Below are 23,086 nucleotides of genomic sequence, written 5' to 3'. Positions count from 1 at the left end.
GATAAATGGAGGCACATATTTGGTAGACAGAAGCATCGAGTCATACAACCACATACAAAGAGGAATATGTTCTTATGGAGGTCTGAGGAGCAAGGGCCTCAACAGTTACTCAATGTTCGATCTCATCTAGGGTTCTTTAAGACAAAGCAGTCCATACAAATGTCATTTGCTTACAAAATCCTCCTTAATAGTATTTTATTGTATGATGCTAACTTAAATCAGTAGACCTTCTCAAGTCCTTTAGTGTTTCTCGACAATTGTTTGAGAGGAGAACATCACTAAAACTTAGAAAGAAACAAAGGGGCTGTTTCTGTTTTTTAAATTGCTTACATATATCAAATCAGGTCAAATCTGATGCTGCACAAAGGGATAGAACACAGACGAGAGGACACGCGCCAGCGCTTAATACAGCTATGACAATGGCACTCAGCCCAAAACAAATCACCGCATTATAACTGGATGCGGTAATGACCCGCGATCTTACAAAAATCGCAAAGAAAAGTGAAACAATGCATCAAATAATAAAATGATGGCAACACAGCTGCGATTAAATTAAGCACAGCAAAATAACCTTGCTAGCACATAGTCCCACTCGTAAACAACAGGTGTCAACTTTGTCTAAATGTTACTGAATAAAGTTACATACAAAGTTTTGTGCAAACTACATATCCCAGCATGCATGGTAAATATTTAACAATATAAATATGGAAAGCGAAAAGGGACAATTGTATGACACTGCCGGAAGAAGGAACTATACGTTCGAAACGCGTAGGCTATCACAGTTTGCGGAATAAATTAATGTGAATTACCAAGCGGAGTGCCAGAGTAATCATTTTCTTCGTGTGGAATATTTACGAGACCCTGTCCTGGTCTCGACTCTGGCACCAACTCTAAGGTGCTCCCTCTGCGACAGGACAATTGGTGTTGGGATATATATATAAATATATATATAAATATATATATATATATATACATACATATACACAAGCACTAAAGTGCCGCTTAGCTGAAGATTATAAAGATATTGCAAGTCGCCATGTAGAGGAACGAAGCTGAAGGCCAAGTTTTTCTATAATGTTCTGATACAAAGAGGTAACTGACAATATCTCTTTAATGTACAACAGAGGGTATTTTGTTCTTTATTCTACATGATCACACCATCACCCTACTGTCAAATAACTTATTTTTGGTGCCCTGTTCTTTCGAGTCCATAGCAGGCATGAAAAAGAAAAGCAGAATCTGTACTGCGAAATGTGCACACCTTAGTTTTGCAAAAAGATATTAGAATCAGTTTAATGTTAGATAAAAAATACTGTCGCTCACACTGAGTAGAAACTTTCAGCAATTCTATCGCTGTGGTAATGAACCTTAAAATGGACAAAAATAAACACATGGCCATAAATATCTCCTTTGTAATGAACTAGAAAAACATATCAGAAGAAATAAAACCCAGGTCAAGTTTTCGTTCTTGAATCTGCAGATGTAATTATGCTCTTTTAGCTACTTTTCACCTTGGCAGTAGGCATTGTGAAGTCAGAACTCAACTGTAATAAATTATTAGAGTTGATCAGTTGAGTTATTTCTTTATTACAGGTGATTAGAGAGGTCATAACTCGTCTGTAATAAGGAGATTAGATACAGAGTTTAATAAACAGATCGCAGGATCGCATGTATTATATTTAGGAAAACAGCAAGTGTAAGGCCTTTTGTCAGTTCATGTGTGAGATACATCAAGTAGAGTCCCGAGACACTTCAAATTCAGCATTCAAATGATCCTGAATAATCATCTGTGGTGGTTTAGATTTGATGCACACATTCATTTATAAATTGGTGGGTAGGTCCCATCTGACTCTTATATTTATGTTTGTTAAAAATAAAGTATAAATTGACATATCCAATTTGTCACCAAAGATACAGAATGAATACTTAACTGCATTTATGTTACATTGTGATTCCTCCTTTTGCATGTTCGACTCCTGGTACACTTGTGTATATTTATATTGCACAGTACTGTAGTATTTACAGCATTATCACCAACACAAAGCTAGCAGGCCTTTATCTGGAAGTAAGATGCGTTGCCATTTTACTGGAAGGTGGAATACTTTTCTACAGTTTCAGAAGTAATAAGAGGGTCCTTAAAAGTCAGAATGGAATGTAACTCTCCCTTTACACAATGTTTCCGGCACATATGTGTTGATGTAAGTTGAAAGAATGTATCAGTGGCATGAATTTCTCCTAAGCATATGTTGTAGAGTCTGAAAGAAAGCAGGGAACTCAAACCAGCTTCAAATTTAAGAGATGAGAATGGTATGAGCAGGCTGCGAATCACATATAATATTAAAATGAAATATGCTGATATCAAAATGTGAAGCACAAATCTCATAGTACAACCAAAATACGAGAAAGACTGAATAGAACAACATACGATTCATTTGACATATCTTAGCGAGGTGTACCCTATTGGTTTTGGTAGAAAGAGTGACAAGTTCAACCAGATACGTGAGAGCAGCCTGAGTAGAGTTGTCTGTCTCAATTTGCCTTACTTACATCTAAACCCCAGTGTGGTAAAGGAAGTTCTCCTATGATGTTCATCATATTAGTAAACAGAAAGAAGTGGCAGACGTGGCTATTGTTAACTACTGAAATCAAGAAGTTACCCTCGCTTGGTTGCTTTGTGTAATGTTGTGACAATAGCCTAAATAGAAGTAAGAGGCAGAAAATGAAGACATGGTTGAAGCCACACTTTATGTTCTAAGTTTGACAGTACTCGTCAAGCTAAAAGCTACCAAGCCCTGCCTTATTTTAAGGTAGAAAATGGGAAATCAACTGAAGTTGGGTATATGGGGTAATTGAATTCTGCGCTTTACAAGGAGAGCTCAAAATTGTCCAATAAACAGTATGTGGTCTGGGGGCATAATGCACACAAATATGCTGGAATTGGGCTCACAATATGCAGGGTATATTTAAATGTATAGTGATGAGAACGTTTGCTTTAAACTAATTTTATCTTTTCCATTTTTTATTTCATGTCAGTTCTTCCTTGGAAATCAGGTATACAATAGTGGAGTGTGCTTTGATGTGTTTAACAATGTTTTGCTCATAATCATTACAGCTTGCTATTTGTTTCCGTCTTTCCATCTTCAGCTTATTAATTGGTTTGGTTTGCCGCATTTCTGTTAATACAAAAATAATTACAAAAAGGGTTTCTGCTCTCGGTTTCTTTTTTGTGATTTGTGTTCTGCTGAGATTGCTTTGAAAGGCACCAATTAAGGCACTGGAGGGTTCAATAAACATTTTGCTTTTGCCATGAATCCATAGATCATTGCATTTTTCTGTTGTGATGCACATTGCCTCCCAAAATAATTATTACTGAGGCACAATATATCACATACCGAAAGACATATGTGAAAATAATTTTACACAATAAGGTGGCGGTGGAGGGCAGATGTCTGTGCTTTTGTGTACAAAATAGAAATGAGAATCTTTCTTTAGATACAGTCAACAGGGCCTTAACTAATTTGAGGCACTGTAACAAATCAACTGCAACCCCCTACTTTTGAGGCTTTTATTTGAGGTGTTAATTAAGTTTTAATGACTCTTTCTATCTATTTTCCATCTATTTCTAGCCATTTCTCCCTATTTCCCTATCTTCTTACTTTCCCTCTTTTTTTGCTGTTTCTGTCTGCTCTCCATAAGCTCTTCCCCTCTCTTCCTCTCATTTTCCTTCGCTCAGCTATTGAAATAGCTACTATTTCTAATCTCTATCTGCTTCCACCTCTTTCCATCTTTTTCTCACTCTTTTAATCTCTCTCTTCCTGTAGCATTCTCTTTCTCTTGTTGTATCTGTCTCCCTTTATATCAACCTAATGACACTGTGATCCAGTTTATCCCATTCCGATTTAGAGGGCATTCTACAAATGCTCAGTTACCACAAAAATTCTGTATTGCTTTGATGGCACTAAATTGTTTTTAATCTAGTTTGGCGTAACAGCTAAACATAAATTAATGTGATCTTGCTCAAACTAGTTGTGGGATTTCAAAACAATCCCCGGTTACATTCCTTTTGGAAAATTCACCGATGCAAAAAAGGGACAGTTTGCAAGCACCAGTACCTTTCCATCTGTGCAAATTAACTTGACTTGAGTAATGCTAAATTTCCTCATGCGAGAGCACCACTTTCACCACTTTCTAAGTCACTGCTAATTTCTTGGGTTGCACCCCAGTCCATTGTTTTTTGCACAGGCAGGCACTAGCTCATGTTGCCATGCTTGGTCCCCTCCGAACCGGAACCAAACCAACTCCAGACTGGTTTCTGCCTATTTGAGTCCTGTTATTGAACTATAGCTTCAGTGCTATAGTACAGTGAGCACATGACCAACATATGGGCATACATGTCCCATGTAGGGTGTCACACTAAGGAAAATTAAAAAAAAAAAGAAATGGGTAGAATGTCATTGAAAATGCACTGCCAATTTTCACCCACATCACATGCACATTAAAATTAAAACCGTGCACTGTTTGCCCCCTGCTAATTAAATCACATGAAATTTGACCCTGTTGAGCTATAATTATAAAAATAACAAATGACTTTATGATCTGACAGAAGAAAATAAAATGCTTACTTTTCAAATACAAGGGTGCAACCCCTGGTGACCCCTATATGACAACCCAGTCCTCAATCATTGTGCCTCAGAATGCCAGGCAATCATTTTGTTGCCGATCTTGGCGGGTATGAAGAAGCAGGATATTGCACAAATGACTGATTTCACTGCTTCTTTACGAATGATGGATCTGGGCTCATTGGAAAGCTCTGGGGCTGATAGGTAACCCAAAGGAGCCCAGGTTGTGAACTCCAATAGTCCATGAGTGACACACTGGTGGAGATTTGGTTTTTATTTGTTTTTAATTAAGTTAACGGTTGCAGTTTTCCTTCTACCCTGGGAAGGTTAGCTGGATTATTAAGATCAAATTTGAAATGTAATGCTACATTAATCCGTGAGACAGTGTATTGGAGCTTTAGGATGACTTGCCAAGTGAAACCTTGGGAATCAATTATCTTTGCAAATCTATGACATTTGGTGCCCTACGTGTAGTCTGGCAATCTCTGCCTAAAAGGTTTCTCACGCACCTGAACAATTCTAACAATTGTCCCACTGTTATTGTTCCCATAGATAATGCTCTCATGTCCAATTTGGTTTTCATGACGCTAAATCATTTATGATTTAACATGAATTGTAGAAAGTTTTAAATGGATACATCACTCAATATTATGGCTGCTTTAGGCATATTGAATAAAATGACACAATTAGTGAGCCAATCCAGTAGTGCCAGGAACTTCTTGGGAGGACCCTCTTGGAATGGGGTAATCTGATTTAACTATCTCTCACAGTTCCTTGTTATTTGATATCTGCAAGTAATGTTCCTTCTTTCTTTTTCACCCACTTGTCTGATCATCATTAAATCACTTTTCACAAACATGCAAAAGCTTGAGCCACGCTATGGGTATTCAAATGTTTAGGTGCATGGTGCATTTGATGCATAACATGCCACGCTGCTTGTAAGTCTCCATCCAGAAAGTAATTCCATTTTTATGTCAATTAATAAACCGTGCATACCTTTGAGTTACAAAAATATAATTTTTCTAGTTCTGCCAGATTTCAATAAGCTTTACTTTGTATTGAAAAAATGTGAAATTGGATTACTTTCTTATTAAATAATTTTTTTACTCTGAAGCAATGGGGGCTATTCTCAAAAACTAGTAAAACTTAACTTGAGTTTTTAAATTATAAGTCCGAGAAGAGTTTTACTCAGTTTCAGAAGTAATGAACAGCTCAAGGAATCCAAACTTCACACAGGGGATTTTATTAGTTCCACATAAAAATACACATTTATTTTCTTTGTTTATTTTTTTCTCCAAAGGTAAGCTATTTCACTCATGAAGAACCTATTTCCCTTCCCACCCTATAGAAAGTGTATTTACACCAGCACTTCCAAGCTGGACAGGAGAATGATCGTAGATTTGTGAATGTCCACAACTGTACTTGTATGTGGGCTTCCCAAACTTCCAAGACTAATTATGCCTTTGAATACTCAGGAATGCCTTGCAGTCCTACCCCTTGAGTGGGTTTTACAGGTGTGAGGATTTCTACACTCCTAAATGCCTTACGCCTACCAAGAATCACTTTGTAAATTCCTGGCAGATGTAGCTGTGGTAAATTTGAGTTTAAAGCCAAGTTTACTTTTATTAATATGCCCCACAAAATTTTACTAGCTTGAACCTTCAAAAAGCAGTATTTTTGGTCTGTTTGGTTGACAAACATAAAAATTATAAATTGGTATACTGGTAAATATTTACAATTTGACCTGTTACAAAAACTGAGGTGCACATTAAAAGAGGAACATAAATCCCTGCCATTCTTTGTTTTTTTTTGTGCAGTTTGGTGACTCCCAGCAGCTTCGGCTTGTCCGCATTTTACGAAGTACAGTCATGGTTCGTGTCGGAGGCGGGTGGATGGCACTCGATGAGTTCTTAGTAAAAAATGATCCATGTCGAGGTAAGCAGAATGAGTCCTAAATTGTTGTCTCGTTGCAGCACTGGGCATATAAGTGGCACATTTTAAAGTTACAAGAACCAATCTGGTGCTATGTTTTCCGCAAGAGGTGCATTTATATACTTAACCAAAACCCCAAGAGAATCAAGATCAGATGCCTGAATGTTCTTATTCTTGAGTATCCTGTGACAGCTCTGGAGGATTGTTGCAATCTGGCTTCCATTGTATATATTGAATATGGTGCATTTTCCCAAACCTTCTAGACTAGTTACACTTGGATCAGTAAGGTGTTATGTTGGAGCGAGTGTGGTAAATGCATTACAGATGTGAGTGAATCTTTTTCCCCTACTGATCCCTGGGTATATTCATTTATGTATATCTATTTGTGTAAAGAGAAGTTCTGCATAATTTGAATAACTGACACATGCATGGAGGACATTTCTGCATACAAAACTAGCTGTGCGACTCACCAGCTAGATTTACGTGCAACAGTTGGAATTTTTCCGTATCTATTGACTTTCTTTAGGAATATGTCCTTATATCTCGCTCTCGTGGAATGAAATGAGAAATAATCATGAATAAGGAAGTCTTGTTTTTGGAGACATTGAAATTTTGCAATGACTGGTAGCTAATAGGCTCAATCATTTCAGAATTGTTTTATACATTTCTTTAGAGGTGGTAAAAAACACAAACATGCAGTGGTGGCTGCTCTCAATGCCCAGTGGTGGGGCAGTGTGGGGAAAAGACAAAAAAAGCACTAACGAAATAATGAAAAAAAATATGAGTACTACCTACCTGCCGCTGCCGGCCGCCTCCTTGCTCCTGCCCCTATTCCCGAGGGTAGCCCACGAGCTGGTGCACATTGCTCAGGCTCCCAGATGCCAATCCAAACGCTACTCTCATGCTGGGAATATTATTATCCAGCATGATAAAAGTGCCAGGATTGGTCAAAGCGGCGTGGTTTGTAATTGTCCACCATGGAAAGTCTACATATATAACGATTGGCAGAGCAGTGCCTGTGCAGTGTATGCTTTCCTGTTTTTTCTACACATTGAAAATATTTTTCCACTTGGACCAACATCTTCCCTTAAACTAATTCCTTCTCCTTTTTCTTATGTATTTAAAGGAATTTGTAGCTGGTGTAGCACACAGCTTGCAAAAACCATTGTGAATCTCACAAATTCCATTTTTGTGGGAATTCCAAAAGCTACTCTCCTTACCTCACACGCTTTGTCTATTTTTCTCTTAGGTTTCCTACACTTACCCAAATAGAAACATCAGTAAGGGAGATAAGGTCCATTCAGAATCCTGTCTAGAGCTGGGAATAACCATTTTATTTTCATAGATAAATTCTGCATTTAGACAACAAGTTTGAGAATTAGCCTGATAGCAATCCAGGTAATTCTATGTTAAAAGCAGATAAAAGATAGTAATATTGTGATGTTTGTAAAAAGAGGTTGCACATTGTTCACCGACTTTTTACGGTTAATTTAGTTTGTGAGCTGACCTATGTAAGAATAGGTTGGTTTGCAAAGAAATGAATATATATATGAATATATGGGGATGCCAAAGGACCTCCCTAAGTACTATTCATTAGGCATGTCATAGCTTGCATCGCTCTATAATTGGCTCCCTTTAAAGGGATCGTGGCTTGTAAATCATCCCTGTGAAAGTATGTCAGAATGGATGTTTTCTTAAAGCAGTCCAGTTTTCTTTAAGGAAGCGTGGTTGCTTTAAATAAATATTTTCTATTTTGTAAAACCCTAAATGAAAGCATATTCTGGCCCCTTAGACCGCTGCCTAGTCGCCCTGAACCTGCCACCATGATCCCCAAGAAGAAAAGGGTCTAAAGGCAGCCCCTTTTAATTTGCAAATCTGTCACCACCCCACCTTCGAAGTAAGCAACTGGTTAGTGGTTTGTAACTGGAATTTTGGCAGCAACCCGTTGATATATAGGTCACTGATTTGCAATTTGGAAGGGACGCCCCAAGCCACCCCTTCCAAATCGCAAATTATTAATCATTTCTAAACCCATTTAGCTATAAGGAAAAACTTTTCTGAATTGCTCAATAGGTTTAGTTTATGAGAAAAAGCTTTTTACTGGTCGAAAACCCTTTGATTTAGCAAATTGGAGGTATTGCAATCAGTAAAAACAATTTTACATTTGGTCCGAATTGTTTTGATTTGACATAACAAGATTGCAGGTTGGAGATGTGTTCGAGTTGAGATGAGGATTAGTTTTACCAATGAATTTGCTTCTATACCAGAATCAGATTGTGACAAAACAATACAAATATATTAAATATGGATACTTTGTCCATCTCAGTACCTTGAAGGACGATGGTAGCATGAAAGTCAAGAAGGATAATGGCTTCCTTATTATTAAGTGACATAAAGGAGTACCACACAACAATATCATCCTGGCCAGAAGAAATCATAATATTACTCATGAAGAGTACAGCCTTAGAGTCTACCATGTGACAAATGAAGATTGTTGAGCTACAGCTGAACTTTCATAACATCAAGTCGCCCTCCTCCTAGGTGACTAGCTGGAAAACCACAACATCTGTTGGTATGGCATCTTGCTCTTTTCCCTGAAGGATGAGATAGACCATGTTGAGGAAGAAGCAACTTTCTCATAATCTTCTGTCTGCGAGATGGAGTAATTGGTATCATGCATCGGATCCCACTGGATTTTCAATAGCTGTGAAGCTGATTGTTGTTCATAGCATAAGCTAGTAGCAGGGTCCACTTCCATCTACCCTTTGTGCCCTGCATAGTCCTACACAATCTTTCCATATCGATATATACAAAATACATCTGCCTGCTTCAGCTGTAGTTCCCGAGACTTCACATCTAAGAGAGAATATATTTGAATTGAGGAGAAAAAAACCCCATTAAAATAGATAGCTGCAATTCAGCTATTTGATTGGTTGTACATTTTTCAATTTTATAATTCACCTTCTGTTGCATTCCAAGAGGAGGTTTGACAGTTGCGAAGACATAGAACAGTGCAAACCATCATAATCTGAGATACATCCATCTACCACTTACCCTCAAAAAAGAGGCATATACAAAAATGAGGTGTAGAATAGATTTGTAAATATCCTAAAGTGTCCCATTAAATAAAGACTGAAATGAATGGAGAGAAAAAATACTGTGCAAACTGATTAGCCTATTAATAACAAACTTTTAAAAGATGTAAACAGTACACAGACATACAGTCCTTTGACAGAAGGATTACGAACTTTAAGAGGCTCCACCTTCTCCTGTTTCTTATTTCTGAAGTTTAGTCAAGTTCAAGGTAGTGCCACATTTAAGTGTTTGTATGTAACCATTTATTATACTTGGAAATTGTTAGTTAATAAGCACTCTATTTGTTCATTTTTGGTCACTTGAAATTGTTCCTAACACCAAACAAATGATGGGAGACAAATAACTCATACATTATATGAATGGCTCGGTTCTGCACTGCTTGTAGTTTCACATTGTTTTCTTTTATTGTAATTCATTTATGACTATAAAGCTCAGTCCTTGCTCTGTCGGGCAGTGAAATGCTTTATACATAATTTTAGACTAGTACGTGCTGCCTTGTGCTGGTTACAGGTGCATGGATTACAGTTTTTAAGAGGTGGTGGTATATGCAATACATTATAATGGGATGTGATGGGATGGGTTGGGTAACAACAGTGCAGAGGAGCTGGTGTGTGCAGGGCAGATGGATAATTAGTCTAGATTTTGGATGTGTTGAGGAGGGGTTAATAGGAAGAGAGTTCCTTCCTTAAGGTTTGAATAGGGAAGACTGAGACAGTCCCAACTAGAAGCATATGTCATTCCAGAAGGTTAAGTTAAATTAAGAGGTTTGTCTTCAAGTCGGGCTAAGGCAAGAGTGGCTGAATGTTACTAGCTCAGGGCTAATGAAGAACTGAAGCAGGGTATTTGCTTTAAGGCTTTGACATGTACCAGGTCTTCTTGATACATTGCTGCATCATATATGGGCATTTCATAACCTTTGACATCTCCAGGTTTCCCATCAAACAATCAATCAGGCGTCTGTTAAGCGTGACTACTCACCCGTAAGGGTCTCAAGGCGTTGGGGGTGTAGGCTCCAGTCCATCAAGAAGGGGGGCCGTCGAAGAGACAGGTTTTGAGGTTCCTTACGAAGATGGGAAGCGATGTTGTCTGTCTGAGGTGGAGCGGAAGGGCATTCCAGGCTTTGGCCACGAGGAAGGAGAAGGAGTGGCCTCCCGATATGGTTTTACTGGTGCGTGGGACCACGGCGTAGGAGAGCTGGGCTGATCGTAGGGTCCTTTGGGGTGCATGGAATTTGAGTCCGCTGTTCGGGTATGCTGGTCCGGTATCGTGGAAGACCTTATGAGTATCTTGAAAGTGACTCTTGTCTCGAGGGGGAGCCAGTGGAGTGTGCGCAGGTGCCGATAGATGTGGCAGTGTTTTGGCAGGTTGAGGACCAGTCTTACCGCGGCATTCTGGATGTTTTGTAGCTTGTGGGTGAGGTTTCTGTTTATGCCGACATAGAGTGTGTTACCGTAGTCGAGTCTGCTGGTGACCAGGGCGTGAGAGACGGTCTGTCTGTGTTCGAGGGGGATCCATTAGAACATCTAACGTAGGAAGTGGAGGGTGAGGAAGCAGGAGGCTGAGACTGAGTTGATCTGGCGGTCCATTTTGAGCTCGGAGTCTAAGAAGATTCCCAGGTCGTGTGAGTGGTCCGTGGGGGTGGGCGGGTTTCTGAGGATGGAGGGCCACCAGGTGTTGTTCCAGATGTCGGGGTTTGGGCACATGATGAGTAATTCTGTCTTGTTGGTGTTTAGTTGTAGGCAGCTGTTCTTCATCCATTTGAAGTTGTGTCTGGCAGTGTCTTAAAGTTTGAAAGCCAAACTTGCTGTATGTCAACCATACCCCACTGCCAGGTTCCAGTGGACATGATCTATCACCACTTTTTAAAAAAAGAAAAACATACTAAACCAAAGTTTCATGTAGGTATATGTTTAGTGAGTGCCCATATTCAAGATTGAAGAGAAACATTTACTATGCTCTTTAGATTTTACTGCAAGCCCAGAGGCTATCATCATGCATGCAACCCTTTATTTACCACTACCTTCAGCATTTAAAAGTTTCACATGACATTGTCAAATCTAGAAATAGGGCACTTAACCAGTATGTAATGATCCCCCAACATTTTGTCTAGGATTATTGATATGGCTGAGAGGCCACAATGTAAATGAATGCAAGTTCACATAGCACTCCTGGAAGGCTGGAGCCAAAGAGCAATATGTTTTTAGTGATGTGCCAAATCGGCTCTTTTGGCCGAGAGGAGGAAAGCTGTTTTAAAGTGTATTAGCCCAGCATTAGCTGATTAAGCTGAAAGAAAAAAAGAAGGCAGTGAGGACTAAAGGGTCTCCTATTTGTGGAAGGAATTGTCAAAAACATTGGCAAGTAGGTTTCTATAGTCATAGCTCTTGATAAGGCTCAGCATTCAATGAGTAGAGTTTTTAGATGAATGGTGTTTTTGCAAGGATCAGGGAAGGTGGTGCTTATGGAATCTCACTATCAGCTACAGAGTTGAGGTGGTTTCTTCCCTCAGTAGGAATGATCAAGCTGAGGGCCGCAGGCAAGTTGCAACAACTAGGAAGAGATACCAGGGAGAATGTTGTTGGTTGCATTGGTGCTTAGCAGTGGATTTGAATGCAATGCAAACATCTGTGGTAGAGTTCTCAATTTTCTTTCTGAACTTTGTTCTAAAGATTTTTGTGATGATTAACTGCTACAGGTCAGGTGTGGCTTGTGGCCACAGTTAGGTAAATGAAAGTTCAGTCGAATGTTATCCTTTTGTTTGTAGGGTTGTGAAGGGCATTAGGCTAAGAAGAGAGACAGTTTTAAAGTACAACTATGTGAGATGTAAATAAAAATGTTAAGCTTTTTTTTAAGTGTCATAAGAATAACTTTTTAATTTTGCTACAGTTGTCATGTAAGTTAGCATCATTGTTATGTCTTCTCTGATTTAGGAGAGCATCAGATGTTTGTGCATTGGATATAGATAACAAGTTTGTTTCTTCTGGTGGAGCGATGCTTCTAATGTCATGATGGACAAAGAGTTCTGTGTGTGTATATATATATATATTTATTTTTCTTTAAAAACTTTTTATTTAAACCATGCTCATCATACGGTGTTTGCAGGCATGGCATTGTCAAATGTCGTGCTACATACATGGCAGTTAAGAATGGTCAGCAGGGTCAAAATAGACATAGATTATAAGAATAGTGGTGCTTTTACAGCCCATCATGCTTTATACAGCAGGCTTCCACCTTCCATCCAGCATAGCATATCGCCTGACCCTAGAATGCACTCCCCACCTGTCAGTCCCCCTATAGACCTGCCTCCCTAAAACTTCTCCCACTTCTTAGGGCAGTCCCTGCTTTGATAACCACCTTTTCCGCTCACTAGCACCAAATTATCTGATATTTAGGCCAAAGCTAGTCTCCTGACACCACTAGTAGGAGCTACTTTGCATCCAGTGAGATTGCAAGTGAAAATACTCGTGACATGACCCCCGTGGCCCCCCTCCAATACTCTTGTATCATCTGGCATTCCCACAAAACATGAATACATTTACCCTCATGTCTGCACCCTCAGAGGCATGTCAATGTGGGTGCCCTCCCAATTTTGTCTAACAAGGACCTTGAGTAGTAGGATCGATGTATAATTCTTAGCTGAACTAAGTGAAACATCCCATATTGCTATCGCACTTGGACTCTGAATTGCTTCCACCCAGACATCGTCCTCTAAGTCGCCGAAATCTCCCAACCAGGCTTCCGTTAGCATGGATAACGGATCAGGGAAAATGTTGACCAACTAGTTGAAATCGCCTTGCCAGGAATGTGTTCCTTAAGGGGATGATTCTCCAGAGGTGAAGCCTCCTGTAGTTGCTCTCCTTCTAGAATGTGTATTCTCGGGGTGTGCCCCATTAGCAGATACTTATATCTTTCTGCATCCTCCAGCTTCGATACCTTGCTCAGAGTCTCGAATGATATGAAGGCCTGATCCCGCCAGACATCACCCAAGTGTTTAATTCCTATTAGTTCCCAGCTTGAGAAGCCCTTCAGTCCACCCATCTCGTACACCTAGTCACTGTCCCACCTCGGTGTCATGCTGGTGAGTCTGCCATTCTAGCCCAAAAACTTTGTGGCCTTTTTCCATATCCTAACTACTGTCTGGGTGTGGAGCGCAGCTCTTGCTTTCTCCTCCTCCAGTAGAGGATTGCTTTGTTGCCTCAAAGACCCATAACATCTCTGACCACTCTACATGCCGTCTCTTGGCGGCCTGGAAGACACAATCACTGACCACAAGCAGCTAGATTGCCCAATAATATTTGTCTATGTCTGGAACCACTAGCCCGCCATCATATACCCCCCTCTAAAGTTTGGATAGCACAATGTGCAGCGATCATCCCTTCCACAACCGTGTGCAGACTTCATGCTCAGTTTTCAGAAAGAAATCTTGTAGGACCCTATAGGGTGTGCTTTGGAGCACATAAATAAGATGTGTCATTATATTGTATAGTGCTGCTCTGTTCATCAGTGATAGCAGCAGAGTACCTCGATGTGTGAAATCCCCTCTCAGCCTCTCCAGTTGTTGGAGAAGGTATTTGCATAGAAATTCATGGGGGTCACAGTTAATTTGTATCCCCAAGTATAGAAACCTGCCCTCACCAAATGTGCTGTGCACGACTGGGGGAAGACCAGCCACTTTGTTCAGCTGATTCAATAGCCAAAATAGCTGCCAAAAATATGTAGGATAGTGTCTATGCACAACAGGGTCGGATTGGTTAGGTAGAGCAATATGTTTTCAGCATAAAGTGAGCTACGTTCCACCCACTCCCTACTGCACCCCCTGCAGCAGTGGTTTCTGCCGGAGCCAGGCCACAAGCTATTCGATGACCTGAGCAAATATCATGGGGGAGAGAGGGCGGTGCTGCCTAGTGCACCTCAGCAGGGCAAAAACTCTAGAGATGACTCCATTGACCCTCACCATATCAAGAGTTTCCTGGTAGAGACCCAGCCACAAAATTTCGGGCCAGAGCCCAAAAGTGTCAGAGTGGCAAACATATAGTTCCATTGAACGCTATGAAACACCATCTTGGCATCAAGGGACAGAACCACCCTCAGATCTGTTTGAGACTGCGCGGTTTCATGAATAAATCCACATAAGTATCACAAGTTGAGCTCCATATTTTTTTAATCAAAGGTTTAAGGAAAATTCAAAGTTTTGGGTAGTTGAGTGTTTTTTAAGATTAGAGAACAGGATGATTGAATTTCAGTTGGATGGTATCCATTAGTTACCTTCGTCGATGGGATGCCTCATATGCCCCTAGTACTTGCAACAATTGCTAGATGAGTGATTTGGTTGATGGATGAGGCTGGTGTGGACCTGATTGATCTGTAACACATTCCGCTTGAGGGGCTATGGCACGCAAAGATTTTCAGGCAGCAGGGTATTTGGAGAAAAATTTTGGAGCATAGAATGGTCGAATGCAGGTTTCTTTGCGTACTTTTACTTGAAGCCTGTTGAACGTGCAGCGAGTGTGGTGTTAAATAGGCTTAGAATCTGCAGCCGATGCACAGCTGTCCACTTCACCTCTAGACTTTGGAGACTATCGGCCTGATTCATAGAGGTAAACTTATACTTTTGTGTACGTTTACAATTTTTTGCAATTCGCAAAGGAATTATATGAATAGTATATTTATGACTACCTACCTTTATATGTGCTGAGTCTCCGTCATGAGTGCGGAGACTCCACAGTTGTAAAGATACTGGTGGCAAAATTGCTTTGTGAAGTGCAAAAAATCATAAACTTTCACAAAAGTGTAAGCTTACCTTTGTGAATCAGGTCATATATTCCATGATGCAATAACTTCTACTCACTACATGAGGAGTCTCCAAGCTCTCTCTGTTCAGCCATATAACACCACTTTTGTCTTCAGATAAACTGGTGTTAAGAAGGAGGGCAGCCGTTTTGCCAAAAGTTGTGACTCCTTTTCATGTTGGGCAGTCCATCACCTTCCCAGCATTCTCTGCCCTGCCTCTCCACTTGAAGGAGGAGGAGAGACTTCACTTCATTGGTTGGGCCCCAAAGTGGGCTTTTTAAATTGATCACACTAAAGAACTTCGGGTGGACAATTAGCTTTTTGTGGGATTCTCTGGTCTAAAGAAAGGCAAGGCAGTGCAGAAAAGAACTTCATCAAGGTGGAACGTTTTCTGCTTTAAGATATGCTAAGTATTCAGCCTTCAGAAGTAATGTGGACCCATTCCACCAGGGCTAAGTCTACTACCAGTGCATTGGCACTCCGAGTGCTTGCTCTAGATATATGTGAGCTGCAACATGGACATTAGCACACGCATTAATGAAGCATTGCTGCGTTGACAGTTAGGTTGACAGGAAGGGCATTTCGTCCAAACAGTCCAGCAAGATTTTTTAATCCAAACCATTCCATAGTCCCACCATCTTGGGAGGTACTGCTTAGGTATCTGTTCAAAAGCTGAGGAATCTGAGGTTAGAAGTATTCATCAGAAGACAAATTACTTACCTTTGGTAATCCTGCTACTGGTGAATAGTCTATCTGACTGCACATTCCTTATTGCTTTCCCTCCTTCCTGGAATTGTCTCTGTTCCATTATGAAAAGGTCCCCAGGCATGTGCACACCAAACCTCTTATTAGCAGTTGGCGCTGCGTCCGAGTTTGTGGACAAAGTCAAGAAAGAAACTTATGCCAGCTCGCAGAAGTGCCACATATATGTGGCTCTTTTTGTCACTTCTGAGGCTGAAAGTAACAAACTTGTTGTTTTCATCAGATTGTGGTGTTGGCAAGACCTTACCTCCTGCAATGCATCAGTGATTGAAAGCACCTTATTCTCCACAGAACTGCAACATCACCTAAATGTCATGATCTTCATAAACAAGCACACATATACCTAATGTGCCCTTCTTCACATCATGATCATGGATGTATGGGTTAGTGCTGGGATAGAACATTTACACAGTAGGTGTTAGGTGCTATATGTTTGCGAAATGTTGCAATATGGAAGCATTAACTCATTCCTAGTGATAGCCAGAAGCATGACAATTTTGTTGATACAATTTTATGACCTAGAGATTCAATAGTGTGACATGTACATTCAACTTAAGTAAGGCTTGAAAGATGCCATTGAGTCCACTGTTTTTCCATTCAACTATCCTTGCAAACCTGGTGCCTTGTTTAGAGTCTGGCAGACAGGGCACTCTGTCAGAAATGTGTGGTAGCCTGACCTCTTATTACAATTTATAGGTGTCAATGCACTTAAAATATGGTACACAGGTTATAAGCCATATTTGTGATGGAGTATCCTTTCTGCCAAACTCTAAATAAGGCCCCTAGTATTGATCAAGAAGTACCGCAGTGAAGTTATTGGTGGCAACAGTGAAACTGCTTCGATCCATTCAATGGCCTCATAGTTTTGTTACCTTAATCGGCAAATCCTACTTATTGTTTTCAACGTAATTCAAAACCTGAAAGCAGTAAACACTTCCCGTTTTTTCTAGTTCCGACAAATGTTTAGATTTACATTGATTTATATTCATACCTTGCTATATGATGATATTTGTACTGCAACATAAATACAACATCGTCTCCAATCATTTAGGGATTATTTCTGTTGTATTAAATAATTAATGGAGGGAACCTGATTAACCAATTACATACATCTTTTAGCCTGTTATCCCCTTACTTCAAGCAATGCTCTAATACATTTTGCTCTGCTTTCTTTCCTTCTTCTCCTTATGGTATTCCTTCTCTTTCTCTTTAATCTGACTGCTATTCTGTCATTCTTTTCTAGTTCATCATCATGGAAGTAAAATGTTACGTTCAGAATCCAATTCTTCGATTACCACTCAGCCTCTTATAGGTTGGCAAACGTCTCTCTTTGTCCGGCCTGCTCAGTCTCTCGCTTTCACTACCTCGCTTTCTCCTGCTCCAGAATGTATCTTTTTTCCGCTGGGTGATTATTTTACTTCGCATGGCTTCGTTTTCTTCACCTTAGTCTTGATGTTAAGGCACATGCTTGTTGATTCATGCACAAGTTGAAACCAATTATCATTGCTCTTTCCCATCTTGTTCCTTTCGGAGTGTGGTACTTTTATATATTTGTGTTTGTGGTGTTTTGATGTGTACTTGTGTGGTGCCACCATTAACAGAGATCTCATTTCCATCATGTTTTATTACTGCATGTTACTGAGAGGTGCAGCTGTTACTGTAAAGGCTCTTCACAATGGCCTATGTACAGATGCACTTTTTAGTTTCTTTAATAGTTTCTACTCTTCAAAGTTGTTATTTTTGCAATAGCAGCTGCTCTGCATCTAAATTTCATTGGTTAACACACCATTGCTAGTCTATTGAAGTCAACAAAGGACATTTGGTAGTGTTCTATTCCTTCTCACTATCTGACAGACGGTTTCCAATTCACTTGCTGTATCAAAAAAAAAAAAAAAAGAACACAATTTGGTTTCAAATGAATACACATAACTTGCTGTTATGCTGTATTTAAGTTGGCATACCATACAATTTGTATATATTTATAAGGTGTATGGTGTAGTTGGTTTGGTTTTAAAGCATGTTTTGTAATTGCTACAGCTAAAGGAAGAACGAACATGGAACTCCGGGAAAAGTTCATGTTGCCTGATGGAGGCAGTCAGAGCATGGCGGCTTTCAGACAGAGGGGGAGGAAGTCAAGACCGTCATCAAGGGGTGCTTCACCAAACCGAACAAATTCAGCGTCCTGTCCCAACGTGCAACCTGGAACATCACAGACTCCTGGGACAAGCACTCCCAAGGTATGTCCTACACACAAAGCAATGATAGGCAATTAAATAATACACGTTTAGTAAGCAAGGAAAATATTACATTTCTATTAAGAAACAAGGCTCAAATGTATTTAATACTAAAAATGCTTTAAACTCCATTATATTTTTTTAATTTACATTATGACGTTCCAACCATGCATTTTATAATCATATTTTTTGTTCAGCCATACTTGTAATTATTTGTATTTACTTATATCTAATTTTAGTTTGCTATATTTAAAATGTTGTTACTGTACACTGCTTGGGTGAATCACCTTCCATAACCTGCTGTCCTCATACTTTGATTTACAATTATTTCATGCAGACAGGCCAACCTTTAGCACGCAATTATGGTAAGCCATGGTTGGCAAACAGCAAAACCTCAACACCCTGTAAGACACCCGAGTCCCCAGAATATCCAGCCCTGTCTACAGAGGTATAGTAAAGACAGAGCTTATAGTCCAACCTTCTGTGCTCTACAACTATCACTTCACTAACTCTAGAAATTCACTCCAGTACTTTGGAAAACCTTTTGCGCACTAATACACTCCTCAGTGTTGGCCTCTATGCAATACATGTTTTTTCTGCCTGACATTCTTGCTTTCACTGCTCCTGCACATCCAAATCTTCATTGATGGGTCCGATGCAGTATGTGGTTTCTCCCAATGGTAATGTGTCTATGGATTAACCCCAGAGGACCCTTGTCTTGTGTTCTATTTTTTCATTGTATGTGATCAATAGTTTTGAAATATGTATACATGACCACCTTGAGCTCCTGGAACAATATAGCCCTTGTGCATTCTGAGTCATGATTGGCTCCGCTTGATGTGAAACCTTTCTAGAAAAGACAAAATAATCGTTGTTCTATTAGGTTATAGGGGCTTAGTGGTTTGTTGAGCACACATGCTTTTTAAGAGTAGAACCTAAATTAATGAAGTTAATCATTTCTAGACTGACACACCGAAGTGAGTGACATGCTTCATCATCGGGTTTGCTTACAATACGCCCAGGTGTAGCCACACTCTGGACGGAGCATAAGGGAGGGGGTTTGAACATAAAAGACCACTGGACACAATATAACAAAACACAACATGTATACATGAACGGATATGTGATCAGTGAGTGTCACCCTGTGACTGGAACTAAAGTGCAACAAGTGCAGTTAATCAGGAAATGTTAAAACTGGTTTGAGGATACCAAACAGGGCAGTGTTTACAAGAGAAAATCAAGTTCTCAAAACAACCCTCCTTATACCGCTGTTGTCATTCTATTGGAATTCTCAAGGGCATATTATCAAGCCCATTATCGCCGCTTTAGTGGCAGTTTCCTGCCGCTGAAGCGGCGATATTTTAACGCCGTTCTTGCTAATATGCCCCTCAAATCTTAATCAAGTTTAGGACTTCTTTCCTATTTACATGTCAGACATTTGCAGTGATTTTGTGTTGCTGTTTTGCTGAGGCTGCTTAAGAAGGTAGTGGTCAGACCCAGTTCCTTTTGTGCTGAAGGCCTCATGTAATCAATAGGTGGGAAAATGTTCCCAAAATGTCCTTGGACAGGCAGGATACAGTTTGTAGTTCAGCATATATTTTCAATTGCTCACTGTAATGTGTACGGTCTGTCAGTCACATTGTGTGTGTCAATGATCTGTCTCCCTAGTGCCTTGCCATTTGCCTTTTGGCTAATAGGAGAGATAAAGCCACATGTTTTCTATGTTAGTGAGACGGGTTTCATCCAACCCAGACAGGGCTGCTGTTTGTGAAGAACAGAATTTCAAATCTTTGTATGATAGCAAAGTCTGTAACTTCACTTTCCATTTTTTTTTCGACGTCGACATGTGGGAAGGGTGTGTATTTGGATAGAGTTGTAAAGTGACATCACCAAGCATTTGGTCGACTTGCTGGTGATAAGACGTTGTAGTAGTTTGAAGGTGGGAGGATCCTTGGAAAAAGAAGGTGTGATTGATTTTTATGTGATTTTTCAGTGGTAAAGAACAATGTCAAGGGGCATACAATCAGGGCAGCCTGTGTTGTTCTTGTATGTTTAAAGTTACTGTCTAGGTAAAGGTCCCCCCATTTCACTATGTTCAGTTTGAAAATGTGTGCTGCTACCTTACTCCTCCTGTTAATGGTAGACCAGGGTTTCTGATCAGCAGGATTTCAGGAAAATAAATGAAGTCTAGCCCCACTTTACCTTCCATTTATTTCGATGCCTGTGCTTTGCTTTTTTTAAAGTGAGTATTTCAGCTTGGTCTCTTAATGTGCATTGGCAGATGAGTGCTTGGAGCGGAGTGGAGTTTGTGTTATCTGTTTCTACTATTTAAGGTTGGGGGTGGTACAGGAAATAGCAACATGTGTTTGTGTGCAAAGATAATATATTTCTAGGTCTGTCACTGCACAAACCTCCTTGGTTATATGGCAATATTAATGTTTCCTGTCAGAGTCTTGGTTGTTTGCGAGCCCAACAAGTCTAATCACCATAGGGGAAAAATGTTTTGGTTAGTGTGATTGAGATATTAAAAAAAGAATAGAGTATTTATGGAAATATCACCATTTTGAGTCAGTGTTGTGCGCCCTGCCATAGAAAATGGAAGTTGAATTCACCTAGCAATCTTGGCTTCCAGACGGGAAATAGCTTCACCATAGTTCTATATCATTATGGAATCTGTCACAGTTGATTCTTATTCCTAAATATATTACAGAGCACTCACACCAAGCCAGCAGAACATCAGGTGTCAATCTTTGGCTGTTAGCTGTAAGAGGGGGTGGGGGGGCAAGATAACTGATCTATTCCAGCTTATAGTGATACCTCAGAAACAACAGAATCAGATGAATTGCCTGAGGATTGGGCCAAGGCTTATAAGGGGGTTGCGCACATATAGTTTCATATCACCTATACACAATGATATTAGCAGACCACGTGATGTGTCTCTAAGTGCAAGCGTGGTATAGATGTGAAACTGTGACACTGTTTACCCACTAATGGTTCTAGTGCTAGCACAAACGGACCAGGGTTAGTTGTCATATACCTCCCTAGGTTTTAATGAGTGTGGAGATTAGGCATTTTTTGGAAGAAGTAACGCACACTGAAGGGTGCTGTTTATTCAAGCATATACCATAACTGAAACTTCATTACCGGTGCTCTGAGTATGAGTTTTTTTGGAGAACAACACAAGACACACTTCTTAATTGTAATATGTATTGTTGTTTCTAGGGAACTCCGATACAGGGGAGTAAACTTCGATTACCAGGATATCTTTCAGGGAAAGGTTTCCAGTCTGGTGAAGACAACACTCTCTTATCAACAGCAGCAACAAGAGTCAGGCTACATTTTGCAGGTGAGTGGTGAATGCTATGCCTTTGCATTCAAACAATAAAAACACAAAATACAAACCACTAACTAACGTAACCTGTCTAAATAGAGACGTAGCTGAGACCCTAGTACTGGGAAGGTCGGACCTTAATACTTTTCCCTTTAACTGACCCCAAGTTTACAACCTCCGCCTAGTACCACCCAGAAAGCTAGAATCTGGGAGTCATTATGAATGCGGTCCTCTAATTTATAATACACTAGCAGCCCGCCCCGGCGTTGCCCGGGCAGAAGGGGGCCGGGGGCAGCATTTTCGGCTTCTGTGCACTCCCGCCCGGGTCCCCACCCGCCCCGACATTGCCCAGACCACCTTCCGCCTAAAGCCCGCCTCCCTCCCGCCTCGCCGCCCCGCCCACCCCGACATTGCCCAGAAGCCTCCCGCCCGCCTCGTGCCTCCCGCCTCCCGCCCGCCTCCCGCCTCACCTTTGCCTTACCTGAGCCGCCGCTCCTCCCCGCGCTCCGGACTTCACCGCCACTCCTCGCTGCTCGTCACCGCTCCTCCCCGCCTGTCGCCATCACGCACGTCTAGGTCGCGGTCAGCGCTACGTCGCGGTCGGTGCTAGTTTTAGGGGACTACTTTGTTTTTAAATTAAAATGTTTTAATTTACGTTTTATTTTTATTTTATGTCGCCTATGTCAATCTACACACCCCGAGGATTCCAACAATGTATTGGGTGTGTGGATTGGTGCTGTGGTTCCCGAGTTTACCTTGCCAAAAGGTTTCTGGTCTCTCTTTATAATAGTAGTATAGATATCATTATTTTAGGTGTTAATGTAGAACTGCCCATACTTCTGGAGATCATCCTACTTCTTCAGATTTAACACTAAATAGCTGATACAAGAAGCCTGTTGATGACTCGTATGGCTACTACTGGCTTTGTCTTTACAAGCGCCCCAAACAAATACTTATAAACAGATTCAACAAGCTCTAGAATCAGACCAGCCAGGGAAAGCCCATGAGTTTAAAACTTTGAGCATTGTTCACAAAAACTACTTGATAAAAAACTGTGGTCCCTGCAACACCTGGTTCCACACTTCATGCCTGTGAGAATGTAGTTCTCCATTGCTCACCTAATCCAGCAACAACCTTTGTGATGTCTAATGCACGGTGGTCATTCACATGGTGCACAAGACCATAACTTCTGGATCCCTCTCAACCCTTATCTGATGGAAGAACCAATGGTGTTCCTTTTAAGATGCTCCTCAAAACAGAACTGCTCAGATGCGTTTTTGGCTGAAGGACTAACCAGGAGCAGCAAAGTCTAATAGAGTTGCAAC

At 40.5% G+C, this 23,086-nt stretch overlaps 1 protein-coding gene across 3 annotated transcripts in view; it reads left to right on the top strand.

Annotated features, from left to right (window-relative positions):
* Positions 1-23,086, top strand: part of DST (dystonin) — a 1,528,317-nt gene that overhangs the window by 1,496,688 nt on the left and 8,543 nt on the right. The window contains exons 98-103 of one of the 3 annotated variants that reach the window (XM_086926448.1): positions 3,034-3,051; positions 6,437-6,554; positions 17,440-17,508; positions 18,234-18,433; positions 18,768-18,878; positions 21,653-21,776. In XM_086926448.1, coding sequence (XP_086782574.1) covers positions 3,034-3,051; positions 6,437-6,554; positions 17,440-17,508; positions 18,234-18,433; positions 18,768-18,878; positions 21,653-21,776 — 640 coding nt within the window. Of the gene's footprint in view, positions 1-3,033; positions 3,052-6,436; positions 6,555-17,439; positions 17,602-18,233; positions 18,434-18,767; positions 18,879-21,652; positions 21,777-23,086 lie in introns of all 3 variants that reach the window. The other 2 variants (XM_086926449.1, XM_086926451.1) reach the window with 2 other exon arrangements.

The sequence above is a fragment of the Lissotriton vulgaris genome, chromosome 6 (genome assembly GCF_964263255.1).
Source record: "Lissotriton vulgaris chromosome 6, aLisVul1.2, whole genome shotgun sequence".
Taxonomy (NCBI): Eukaryota; Metazoa; Chordata; class Amphibia; order Caudata; family Salamandridae; genus Lissotriton; species Lissotriton vulgaris.
This window is presented reverse-complemented; position numbering and strand designations above follow the sequence as displayed.